Raw genomic sequence first — 13,065 nt, forward strand, 5'->3', positions numbered from 1 at the left:
TATAATTACAGAGTACCTTCGTACTATATGCAAATCATACAATAAATATATTATTTGCACACCTTTCTTCAGTTGTCGTTTACATGTTTCATGACTCTTCCAATTCTGTTGTTATTACAATTAATCTCTGTTTCCCTTCCTGTTCTCTTTAAATTCAATCTTCTTAATCTTCTGCTATCAGGCATACCACTTTCAATTGGTGCTACATACTACTTATATCTGTCAACATAAGTAGAATGCATTACATCACAAACTTAAAGTTTTAATGATAATGGGTTCATTTTGGTAACATGAAATAGGTCAAAGTATCTTTTGGTAAAGTTTATGTTTTAATGTAAACACCTGATGAGATTCAATTGAATTTTTCTGGTAAATTTTAGATTATTTAAAATTTCATTGTTTGGTAACATAAATGCTTACTTGAATTCGGTTAGTTTAACCAAGAAATAATTACACAATAATGATCGCGACTGTGATTATTGCCTTGATCTAATCGTTAGGCTTACTTACAGTGACTATATAATAGAGCTATATTGACTGGAATAAGTGTTTGTTTAGATCCTAATATGCCACGCAGCTCAGTGACTTAAGGTCCGAGGGTGAAGTCAAACTGCTAGTTTTGCTGGGATGTGGAGGCACTAAGGTATTTCCACTACCTACCTAAAAGAAATCCTAGTCTCAAACAAAAGAACATACCCATGAAACAACATCGTCGACGGTAAGGTCTTTAATGTACAAAACTAACAAAGTAAGAACTTAGAAAAAGCCCGTATGTAAGCGGCGTCACTCAGTTGCCCCTTGTGCTCTGTAGTCATGCAATCAGGTTGCCAAGATCACTTCTACTAATCCAGCTTACCTTTCAAGTATTTGAAGAAAAACTATTCTTTGATAATGTGTACAACCGAGAAATGACAACCGCTCACACATTTATAACAACACTTGAGATCATATCGTTCACGATTAAATCTCTTCTAATAATAATGATATTATTATCACAATTATTATTGTCAATCACTTACTATAACTCGAATTTCACCAAGTTGTCTAGAATCAGTAAACTGTGTATCACCAAATTGATTTACTGAAGTAATTGCATAATCAGCTAAATAGACTTCACCAGATTGACTTAGTTTACCATTTGTAAAACCAATACGACCGGCGAATGGAGTTAATGAAAAGCCGAGACTAAAAAAACAACAACAACAGAGAATAGGTTTATACGTAAACAATGATAATTTTGTCTTTTCCTGTACAATAGGACAATATAGTTTAATCTCCTAATCTGAAATTTAATTTAACAGTGATTTCATTAGAGTTCATTAAACATGAAATGTGGAAATGTTGTTATACTTATCTCTAACGAATACATAGACTGTATTTGTGTAAATTACATTTATCCCTTCTGAAATATTCTGCATCCCTAGAAGTATTCACAAGTCAGATTTAATGTTATCTCACAGATTGAAATCATGAGTCAGTTGAAGCTAGACCACCATTGAAAACCTGGAAGCACTGGACGGCCGTTTCGTCCTAGTGAAGTTCAACCAGGTATGTTGTGAGATAGGAACTCACTGAAGACAATGGTGTACGGTGGCGCAACTTGGTGGATTGGTTGAAGTTAGACATTAACACCGTTGGATACCAGCGCAGTGGTCTAGTGGTTAAGTGCTCGCGCGCGAAGCCAGCAGGTCCTGGGTTCGAGCCCCGCGTGGTGCGGGATCGTGGATGCGCACTGCTGAGGACTCCCATACTAGGACGAAACGGCCGTCCAGTGCTTCAGGTTCTCAATGGTGGTCTAGCTTCAACTGACTCATGATTTCAATCTGTGAAATTTATAAAATCTCCACAAAACCCATTCTGACTTTAATGTTATCGTTGTAAAGTCATGATTCATCAATTGTATTGACCTATTCAAGGAAGCCAAATGCTTAAATGATACTTTTCCATTCAGTTGAATATTTTATCTTTTTAACATTTTGTCCAGATGTTGGACAATATGAGATAAAGTTTAATGAACCTTAAATATTTCATTAGAATTGTGCACATAGACAATCTTCTCGAATTCAGTTCATCAATAACCATCTTTGTCATTAAATCAATAATCAGGAATGCACATGATATTGTGAGTAATTGATATATTCATTAACATGATATATCGATGGTCATCTAAAATTGACAATCTTAGTACGATATTTGTTAGATCGATCATTGTATATCACATCTTAGAAGACAAGTCGATAAAGTTTCACTATTGAGTAGAGCTAAAGCAACTTTTACTATGATTCTGAGAACTTATTGGACCTATCCAGTTAATCAGAAAAATGAATGAATTTACAAGTATAATTTCTATATATCATTAAGGAACTTCTTGGAATTGCCTATAAGTTCTTCTGTCTTAAGTTCAAAAAAACCCTTCGATCAAACTACTGATAAATAAAAACTTCATGACTTCACATGACTACTCTCAAGTGAATAGTTCCCTAAACTACCTACAATACGTCATACATTTTTGGTATATAAAGTTTTGATTGAGATCATAAACCGATTGATGTTAGACCATCATTGAAAACCTGGAAGCACTGGACGGCCGTTTCTTCCTATTTTGGGACGACTCAGCAGCGCTCATCCACGATCCCGCTCGCAGGATTCAAACCCACGGCCTTCAGTCTTACGCACAAGAGTCTAACCTACTGGACCAATGAGCCGGCATCTAATGGTGTTAGTGTCTAACATCAACCAATCCACGAAATTGAGCGACCATCTTCCATTGTACTGAGGTAGATACCTGTCTCCACCCGACACGGATTAGCTCCACTTGTAACGGCTTCTCACCAGAACTCTATGAATTCGCTCACGAAGCTAGTCACTAGTGCGCACTGCTGAGGAGTCTCAGAATAGGACGAAACAGCCGTCCAGTGCTTCCAGGTTTCCAACGGTGGTCTAACATCAATCGTTTCTTGATCTTAATCAAAAACTTAATGATCTCCACAATCCTACACTTATATAAATAATAAATAAATTGAAATTACATAATAAAGATATATATAAATTACTTTTGCATTCGTTTACGTAATTCATAATGACTAGGTGGTATACCACCTAAAAATAATATCATATCATCATTACAATCAGTTGTCATAAAACTATCCAATCGTAATATACGCATAGATGGATCTAAAATATTTAAATTTAATCGTCGTTTATCTTCATCATGATAACCACTACCACTGGAACTAGTGGATTGACGTCTCCAACGTGGTTTAAAATTGAATGTTTTAAAACGACGTCGTCTTATTATTTCCATATCATCATGTTGTTTAGTATCATCTAATCGATATAATTCACGACCAGACCAATAATAAGCTTCAGGTCGACCATTAATTAATTCAATTGTTATACCATAATCCTTTAATAAGATGAAATTAAAAATTTACATCGATTAAATACAGTATGAAATTATTGTACTTGAAAAGAGTAATCAATCTAATATCTAGTCTATTTTGTAATGAAATACTACTATGCAATATAATGAATTCTGATGTGTGAGTGAAGAAGATAATGAATGGTTGTAGCTATGTCATACTACTACTACTACTACTACTACTACTACTACTACTGCTACTACTGCTGCTGCTGCTGCTGCTGCTGCTGCTGCTGCTGCTGCTGCTGCTGCTGCTGCTGCTGCTGCTGCTGCTGCTGCTGCTGCTGCTGCTGCTGCTGCTGCTGCTGCTGCTGCTGCTGCTGCTGCTGCTGCTGCTGCTGCTGCTGCTGCTGCTGCTGCTGCTGCTGCTGCTGCTGCTGCTGCTGCTGCTGCTGCTGCTGCTGCTGCTGCTGCTGCTGCTGCTGCTGCTGCTGCTGCTGCTGCTGCTGCTGCTGCTGCTGCTGCTGCTGCTGCTGCTGCTGCTGCTGCTGCTGCTGCTGCTGCTGCTGCTGCTGCTGCTGCTGCTGCTGCTGCTGCTGCTGCTGCTGCTGCTGCTGCTGCTGCTGCTGCTGCTGCTGCTGCTGCTGCTGCTGCTGCTGCTGCTGCTGCTGCTGCTGCTGCTGCTGCTGCTGCTGCTGCTGCTGCTGCTGCTGCTGCTGCTGCTGCTGCTGCTGCTGCTGCTGCTGCTGCTGCTGCTGCTGCTGCTGCTGCTGCTGCTGCTGCTGCTGCTGCTGCTGCTGCTGCTGCTGCTGCTGCTGCTGCTGCTGCTGCTGCTGCTGCTGCTGCTGCTGCTGCTGCTGCTGCTGCTGCTGCTGCTGCTGCTGCTGCTGCTGCTGCTGCTGCTGCTGCTGCTGCTGCTGCTGCTGCTGCTGCTGCTGCTGCTGCTGCTGCTGCTGCTGCTGCTGCTGCTGCTGCTGCTGCTGCTGCTGCTGCTGCTGCTGCTGCTGCTGCTGCTGCTGCTGCTGCTGCTGCTGCTGCTGCTGCTGCTGCTGCTGCTGCTGCTGCTGCTGCTGCTGCTGCTGCTGCTGCTGCTGCTGCTGCTGCTGCTGCTGCTGCTGCTGCTGCTGCTGCTGCTGCTGCTGCTGCTGCTGCTGCTGCTGCTGCTGCTGCTGCTGCTGCTGCTGCTGCTGCTGCTGCTGCTGCTGCTGCTGCTGCTGCTGCTGCTGCTGCTGCTGCTGCTGCTGCTGCTGCTGCTGCTGCTGCTGCTGCTGCTGCTGCTGCTGCTGCTGCTGCTGCTGCTGCTGCTGCTGCTGCTGCTGCTGCTGCTGCTGCTGCTGCTGCTGCTGCTGCTGCTGCTGCTGCTGCTGCTGCTGCTGCTGCTGCTGCTGCTGCTGCTGCTGCTGCTGCTGCTGCTGCTGCTGCTGCTGCTGCTGCTGCTGCTGCTGCTGCTGCTGCTGCTGCTGCTGCTGCTGCTGCTGCTGCTGCTGCTGCTGCTGCTGCTGCTGCTGCTGCTGCTGCTGCTGCTGCTGCTGCTGCTGCTGCTGCTGCTGCTGCTGCTGCTGCTGCTGCTGCTGCTGCTGCTGCTGCTGCTGCTGCTGCTGCTGCTGCTGCTGCTGCTGCTGCTGCTGCTGCTGCTGCTGCTGCTGCTGCTGCTGCTGCTGCTGCTGCTGCTGCTGCTGCTGCTGCTGCTGCTGCTGCTGCTGCTGCTGCTGCTGCTGCTGCTGCTGCTGCTGCTGCTGCTGCTGCTGCTGCTGCTGCTGCTGCTGCTGCTGCTGCTGCTGCTGCTGCTGCTGCTGCTGCTGCTGCTGCTGCTGCTGCTGCTGCTGCTGCTGCTGCTGCTGCTGCTGCTGCTGCTGCTGCTGCTGCTGCTGCTGCTGCTGCTGCTGCTGCTGCTGCTGCTGCTGCTGCTGCTGCTGCTGCTGCTGCTGCTGCTGCTGCTGCTGCTGCTGCTGCTGCTGCTGCTGCTGCTGCTGCTGCTGCTGCTGCTGCTGCTGCTGCTGCTGCTGCTGCTGCTGCTGCTGCTGCTGCTGCTGCTGCTGCTGCTGCTGCTGCTGCTGCTGCTGCTGCTGCTGCTGCTGCTGCTGCTGCTGCTGCTGCTGCTGCTGCTGCTGCTGCTGCTGCTGCTGCTGCTGCTGCTGCTGCTGCTGCTGCTGCTGCTGCTGCTGCTGCTGCTGCTGCTGCTGCTGCTGCTGCTGCTGCTGCTGCTGCTGCTGCTGCTGCTGCTGCTGCTGCTGCTGCTGCTGCTGCTGCTGCTGCTGCTGCTGCTGCTGCTGCTGCTGCTGCTGCTGCTGCTGCTGCTGCTGCTGCTGCTGCTGCTGCTGCTGCTGCTGCTGCTGCTGCTGCTGCTGCTGCTGCTGCTGCTGCTGCTGCTGCTGCTGCTGCTGCTGCTGCTGCTGCTGCTGCTGCTGCTGCTGCTGCTGCTGCTGCTGCTGCTGCTGCTGCTGCTGCTGCTGCTGCTGCTGCTGCTGCTGCTGCTGCTGCTGCTGCTGCTGCTGCTGCTGCTGCTGCTGCTGCTGCTGCTGCTGCTGCTGCTGCTGCTGCTGCTGCTGCTGCTGCTGCTGCTGCTGCTGCTGCTGCTGCTGCTGCTGCTGCTGCTGCTGCTGCTGCTGCTGCTGCTGCTGCTGCTGCTGCTGCTGCTGCTGCTGCTGCTGCTGCTGCTGCTGCTGCTGCTGCTGCTGCTGCTGCTGCTGCTGCTGCTGCTGCTGCTGCTGCTGCTGCTGCTGCTGCTGCTGCTGCTGCTGCTGCTGCTGCTGCTGCTGCTGCTGCTGCTGCTGCTGCTGCTGCTGCTGCTGCTGCTGCTGCTGCTGCTGCTGCTGCTGCTGCTGCTGCTGCTGCTGCTGCTGCTGCTGCTGCTGCTGCTGCTGCTGCTGCTGCTGCTGCTGCTGCTGCTGCTGCTGCTGCTGCTGCTGCTGCTGCTGCTGCTGCTGCTGCTGCTGCTGCTGCTGCTGCTGCTGCTGCTGCTGCTGCTGCTGCTGCTGCTGCTGCTGCTGCTGCTGCTGCTGCTGCTGCTGCTGCTGCTGCTGCTGCTGCTGCTGCTGCTGCTGCTGCTGCTGCTGCTGCTGCTGCTGCTGCTGCTGCTGCTGCTGCTGCTGCTGCTGCTGCTGCTGCTGCTGCTGCTGCTGCTGCTGCTGCTGCTGCTGCTGCTGCTGCTGCTGCTGCTGCTGCTGCTGCTGCTGCTGCTGCTGCTGCTGCTGCTGCTGCTGCTGCTGCTGCTGCTGCTGCTGCTGCTGCTGCTGCTGCTGCTGCTGCTGCTGCTGCTGCTGCTGCTGCTGCTGCTGCTGCTGCTGCTGCTGCTGCTGCTGCTGCTGCTGCTGCTGCTGCTGCTGCTGCTGCTGCTGCTGCTGCTGCTGCTGCTGCTGCTGCTGCTGCTGCTGCTGCTGCTGCTGCTGCTGCTGCTGCTGCTGCTGCTGCTGCTGCTGCTGCTGCTGCTGCTGCTGCTGCTGCTGCTGCTGCTGCTGCTGCTGCTGCTGCTGCTGCTGCTGCTGCTGCTGCTGCTGCTGCTGCTGCTGCTGCTGCTGCTGCTGCTGCTGCTGCTGCTGCTGCTGCTGCTGCTGCTGCTGCTGCTGCTGCTGCTGCTGCTGCTGCTGCTGCTGCTGCTGCTGCTGCTGCTGCTGCTGCTGCTGCTGCTGCTGCTGCTGCTGCTGCTGCTGCTGCTGCTGCTGCTGCTGCTGCTGCTGCTGCTGCTGCTGCTGCTGCTGCTGCTGCTGCTGCTGCTGCTGCTGCTGCTGCTGCTGCTGCTGCTGCTGCTGCTGCTGCTGCTGCTGCTGCTGCTGCTGCTGCTGCTGCTGCTGCTGCTGCTGCTGCTGCTGCTGCTGCTGCTGCTGCTGCTGCTGCTGCTGCTGCTGCTGCTGCTGCTGCTGCTGCTGCTGCTGCTGCTGCTGCTGCTGCTGCTGCTGCTGCTGCTGCTGCTGCTGCTGCTGCTGCTGCTGCTGCTGCTGCTGCTGCTGCTGCTGCTGCTGCTGCTGCTGCTGCTGCTGCTGCTGCTGCTGCTGCTGCTGCTGCTGCTGCTGCTGCTGCTGCTGCTGCTGCTGCTGCTGCTGCTGCTGCTGCTGCTGCTGCTGCTGCTGCTGCTGCTGCTGCTGCTGCTGCTGCTGCTGCTGCTGCTGCTGCTGCTGCTGCTGCTGCTGCTGCTGCTGCTGCTGCTGCTGCTGCTGCTGCTGCTGCTGCTGCTGCTGCTGCTGCTGCTGCTGCTGCTGCTGCTGCTGCTGCTGCTGCTGCTGCTGCTGCTGCTGCTGCTGCTGCTGCTGCTGCTGCTGCTGCTGCTGCTGCTGCTGCTGCTGCTGCTGCTGCTGCTGCTGCTGCTGCTGCTGCTGCTGCTGCTGCTGCTGCTGCTGCTGCTGCTGCTGCTGCTGCTGCTGCTGCTGCTGCTGCTGCTGCTGCTGCTGCTGCTGCTGCTGCTGCTGCTGCTGCTGCTGCTGCTGCTGCTGCTGCTGCTGCTGCTGCTGCTGCTGCTGCTGCTGCTGCTGCTGCTGCTGCTGCTGCTGCTGCTGCTGCTGCTGCTGCTGCTGCTGCTGCTGCTGCTGCTGCTGCTGCTGCTGCTGCTGCTGCTGCTGCTGCTGCTGCTGCTGCTGCTGCTGCTGCTGCTGCTGCTGCTGCTGCTGCTGCTGCTGCTGCTGCTGCTGCTGCTGCTGCTGCTGCTGCTGCTGCTGCTGCTGCTGCTGCTGCTGCTGCTGCTGCTGCTGCTGCTGCTGCTGCTGCTGCTGCTGCTGCTGCTGCTGCTGCTGCTGCTGCTGCTGCTGCTGCTGCTGCTGCTGCTGCTGCTGCTGCTGCTGCTGCTGCTGCTGCTGCTGCTGCTGCTGCTGCTGCTGCTGCTGCTGCTGCTGCTGCTGCTGCTGCTGCTGCTGCTGCTGCTGCTGCTGCTGCTGCTGCTGCTGCTGCTGCTGCTGCTGCTGCTGCTGCTGCTGCTGCTGCTGCTGCTGCTGCTGCTGCTGCTGCTGCTGCTGCTGCTGCTGCTGCTGCTGCTGCTGCTGCTGCTGCTGCTGCTGCTGCTGCTGCTGCTGCTGCTGCTGCTGCTGCTGCTGCTGCTGCTGCTGCTGCTGCTGCTGCTGCTGCTGCTGCTGCTGCTGCTGCTGCTGCTGCTGCTGCTGCTGCTGCTGCTGCTGCTGCTGCTGCTGCTGCTGAGTTGGTTCACATTTAATTCGGTGAAATCATTTTGTTAACTTATTTAACGGATAGAGTCATCCGTACAACAACAACTTATCTATATCATTACTTACTTACTTACACCTGTTACTCCTCGCTAAAGGAGCATAGGCCACTCACCAGCATTCGCTGCTGCTGCTGCTGCTGCTGCTGCTGCTGCTGCTGCTGCTGCTGCTGCTGCTGCTGCTGCTGCTCAGGGTTTCCAAGTTAGAAACTTGTCATCTATATCATTGTATCTTTATTATTGTTGTGAATGTATGAACATGTATGCTTGAGCATTGCTTACTGCCTACACATTTATTCACGCTACTAGCCTTACTACTAACCGCTTAATTGATTCGGTGATTCTTTCATTTCTTACTATGTATATATATAAGTCCATGTTATTCATGTTCATTGTTCTCTCCGCTTAATTGTACTCGCTTACTTGTACCCATATTCGATGACTCACTCACTCGCTCGCCTGCTTACCTGCTTCTGCCTTTCGGCACAACTCTTTCATGCTTGTTTAACGCACCTGTAATTTTGGATATCTGTGAGTGTGTTCCCATCATAAACATAATCAAACACTTCATATTCAATCTTCTGATTAATATAGCGTTGGGGGCGTTATCTATGATGGTTATCAAGACGAACTGTATACGAAGTTTAAGGATTATATGGAATCCACTACCATAATTTCTAATTGTTGCTTAGGTAAACATTATCCGATAAGAATTTAAGTAAAACACTACCAACAATAAACGATAGTTTAGTTTATGTAATAAAGATCTGAATCACTTAACTAAGAAGATAGTTTGATATGAGTTAAACTATTATAACCATCTAAATTCTCATTACATCGATATATAGAATTCATTTGATTAAACTCATGGTAACATTGATCAAATCATGGGAAAATAAAAGAGGGATATATTAAGATAACGAATGATTTAAATGAAAAACCAAATTACATAATCAAATATTACTGAATTGTGTTGAACAGTGTTGTTGTTGTTGTTGTTGTTGTTACCAAACTAATGAGGTATGACATAATCCATATAAGAAACCAGGTAAATCTTCTGGTAAATTAATAATTACGTATTTCTGTTGATGTGGATAAATGAAGACTACGTATACAACCTTTGAACATTTCACCATGATAATTATAAACAGATTGTTTCATTTTATCAGATGTTAAAACTGTAAAAGATGAAATGAGGGAAAATATAAAACACATTCATTATTACATCAATGTGTATAAGCATATATATATATGTATATATCAGTCAGTCAGTCAGTCAGTCAGTCAGTCAGTCAGTCAGTCAGTCAGTAACAACGTAGAACTTTGTACATGCGTACATCACTTCGAGTTGCCATACCACATTAGCACAGAGATCCAGTTGTCCATTCAAATCCCGTAGTGGTAGAGGTAGTAAAAGTATAAGCAGTAATTGGAAAGACTAGGGTTTGAAGATGTTATTTAAGGAGTATAATACAGTGAAATAAATTTGGAAAGAGGAAAACACGGACATGAAGAATTGAGAAGATTAGAATTTGAGAGAACACAAAAAAGTGGACCTACACCTGCATCATTGCAAACGATTTTGAGCCATGTCATTCAGGATCTCTAACCATTGGTTGTTATCGTTTCGCAGTCCCCAACCAGGTAGTCTACACCTACCAACATGGCCCAGTCCACTTGTCAATGACTTCATGGACTTGTGCCATGTTTTGGTCTGGCTGCCCCATATTTATATATAACATTCTATTCTGTTTATAGTTTACAAGAAGGATTAACACTAGTCATTGAAAAGCAGAATATCAAGAACCATCCTACAGTTCTATCATCTCATATCAATGTGAGAATTTTCAAGATCATGAACTTATGATCTTATCACGAATCGAATTCAAGATCTACCAGATTTTCAATGAATATATTCACTGATAGATACCATCAAGTTATTATCTATTAGTTCATATTTCTAACTTTAATCAATTAGAATCTATTGTTTGTTATCATAGATCTTATGTCAAAAATCACTGAACTCAAATAATAACAATATTGTTTCCAAAACGTTGAGTAATTCTCTTGAAGATAATCACTTTTTACTACATAATGATTATCAAGATGTTAGGATCCGATACACATGATGAATGGTAACTTTGGGATCCTTTTGTGAACCAATACTAAACGTATATTTCTATGGTATAATTATTAAGTAACTAAACTATGCATATTCATATTCCTCTTATTATAAGCTTTATTTTGACTCATAAACTATTATTATACGTTTTACCATACTTGAGTTATACCCAGTATATTAGTTACTACCTCCCTCATTCACAGCCACATCTGGCTAATTCTTGGACAAATGTTGTTTCCTATTTTATTGGTACGTTGTGGTCTGTTTGATTGGTGCATAAACCCAATATGTTTGGAATATAATGATTCATATTGCAGACGCTGAGACTGGTGTTCTGAACATAACTGGCTGGACTAGGCGGGAAGCAGGGCCAATCACGACTCTAGGCTGTTCGCACGTCTTTTACGCGTCTTTGATCCGATCGACAAGTTATTGCACATTAATCGGTGGTCACAAGTTATAGCATCAGATGAGAGATTTCTGAAGTCTGTTCAATCTATTTTGTTTATAAATATAAATCATTGAATAATAATTTGATGGTTTAAAGATGAAACCTATAAATCATGACTTTTATTCTTTATGGGGTGATAATTTAGTAAACAGGTAAAATATGAAATAGATTTAGTTGTCTCATAAAAGAAAGATAGTCATTAGAGAAGTGATGTAGACAACGGTTTCGTACCAGCAAAACATCAATCTTGTCAGCAATAACACTAAGATCACTGGTAATAATGAATGAGGATTATTCTAAACTTAACAAAAGTTGTATATGTGAATAAATAGACTCCGACTCATCAGTTCACAGGTATTTCTGTTCGGAAGATCCAGAAAACTCCTCGAAAAAAAGTCAAGAAAGTCTCTGAAAATACTGAGAAGCATCTTATCTAATCAGTGTTCACTAGAAGTTTTGCCAGAAACAACAAGAAAGTGAAAAGTCACATGTCGAGTTTTTGATTGACTGATTACTTATGCTGCTATTATGTTTAGTAGCATTCCAGAATTTTCGGGAAACCCAAAGACATCTTAAATACTATAAAAACCCGAGACTTTCTCTGCACAAGCGAAACCTTTAGAGTAAGGTGTTTCGTACATATTTCGCACCTTTTCTCTCGTATTGAAGTCGCTGTGTTGATCTAGCCTAGGGGTTACTCGAAGAGCTTAAGAACCAAATCTAGCATTCAATTAGGAAGACTTATCAATTTCAATGGTTGTAAGAATTTTCACTCTTCTGAGGTAGTAGGTGGTTAGTCATATCTTCGATTCGTATTTTCTAAGAGACAGAAACTACAATATCAAAAATAAGGTGTTCATTATGTTGTTGTTGTAACGTGTAACGTGTAACTTAAAGTCATAACAATTGGCGACGGGGATGGGATGTTTTCGGCTCCTTCTGAGCCTCTTACAGCTTCCTCGAGTTCACCGGTGGTCCGTTGTCACAGTTGTCTGGTTCTTTTTTTAAAAAAATATCTGTCTATAACCAAAAGTCTTATCAAACTTATTTATTGCTATGTGATTTATTTGAAAAACAAAAGTACAGTTTAATAATACACTTCAAATGAATGAATGAATGAATGAATGAAAGGTCTACAGTCAATGAAACCAAAATTATTATATCAAGTAATAAAGAATTATCAGTTTGGTATCCGTGTGACTATCATAACCAGTGGTTGGAGACAATGGGTGACATGACTCAGAATCGATCACAATGTTGTCGGTGTATACACTCTCCATCCTCCCTTATACAGAATATGAACTAATTCTTTCTTTCTGTATTATTATCCTTCTTTATGTGTTACTGTCATTGAAGTAACTACTATGAATTTGATGTTCACCTTGTTGTGTTAATGAGGTATGACAACTTGAACCTATGCAAATATGTACATGATCCTATGTTGTAGCTGACTGACTGACCTCACTTAACTGCTAAAGAGTCTTACAATAAGACAAAACGACCGTTCAGTGCTTCTAGGTTTTCTATGGTGGTCTACCTTCAATGAACCCATAATCTCAACGATTCATATTCTATATACATTTCTTTTTCTACCAAAAACAAATGATTAACATTAACAATATGAAAATCCATTTTGTTCACTTATAGCAATAGTATAAATATTAGTAAGATTTCTATTTGAAACAATCACAGTTGAAGTGGAATCACTAAGGTCTTTGCAATAACAAAGCTCAACTATCTAGACATATATATATATACATATAAGTTTTTGATTGAGATTATGAACCGATTGATGTTAGACCACCACAATTGAAAATCTGGAAGCACTGGACTTGCCGTTTCCATTTGGGACTCCTCAGCAGTGCGCACCCACGATCCCGCGAAAGGGGTTCGAACCCAGGGCCTTCGGTCTCGCTCGCGCGAACGCGGAACGCGCTTAACCATTAGACCACTAAGCCGAGCCGGTATCCAATGGTGATAGTGTC

The 13,065-nt window shown here is 46.7% G+C and overlaps 1 protein-coding gene across 2 annotated transcripts in view; it reads right to left on the reverse strand.

Annotated features, from left to right (window-relative positions):
* The window catches only part of LAMA1_2 (Laminin subunit alpha-1), a 78,846-nt gene that overhangs the window by 23,243 nt on the left and 42,538 nt on the right, over positions 1-13,065 (reverse strand). Inside the window, exon 13 of one of the 2 annotated variants that reach the window (XM_051217296.1) lies at positions 9,378-9,685. The exons of the other annotated variant lie outside the window; for it this stretch is intronic. Within the exon in view, the coding sequence (XP_051064679.1) occupies positions 9,573-9,685 (113 nt within the window). The 3' untranslated portion in view covers positions 9,378-9,572. Of the gene's footprint in view, positions 1-9,377; positions 9,686-13,065 lie in introns of those variants that run through there. 2 annotated transcript variants of the gene reach the window in all.

Source organism: Schistosoma haematobium, chromosome 5 (genome assembly GCF_000699445.3).
Source record: "Schistosoma haematobium chromosome 5, whole genome shotgun sequence".
Taxonomy (NCBI): domain Eukaryota; kingdom Metazoa; phylum Platyhelminthes; class Trematoda; order Strigeidida; family Schistosomatidae; genus Schistosoma; species Schistosoma haematobium.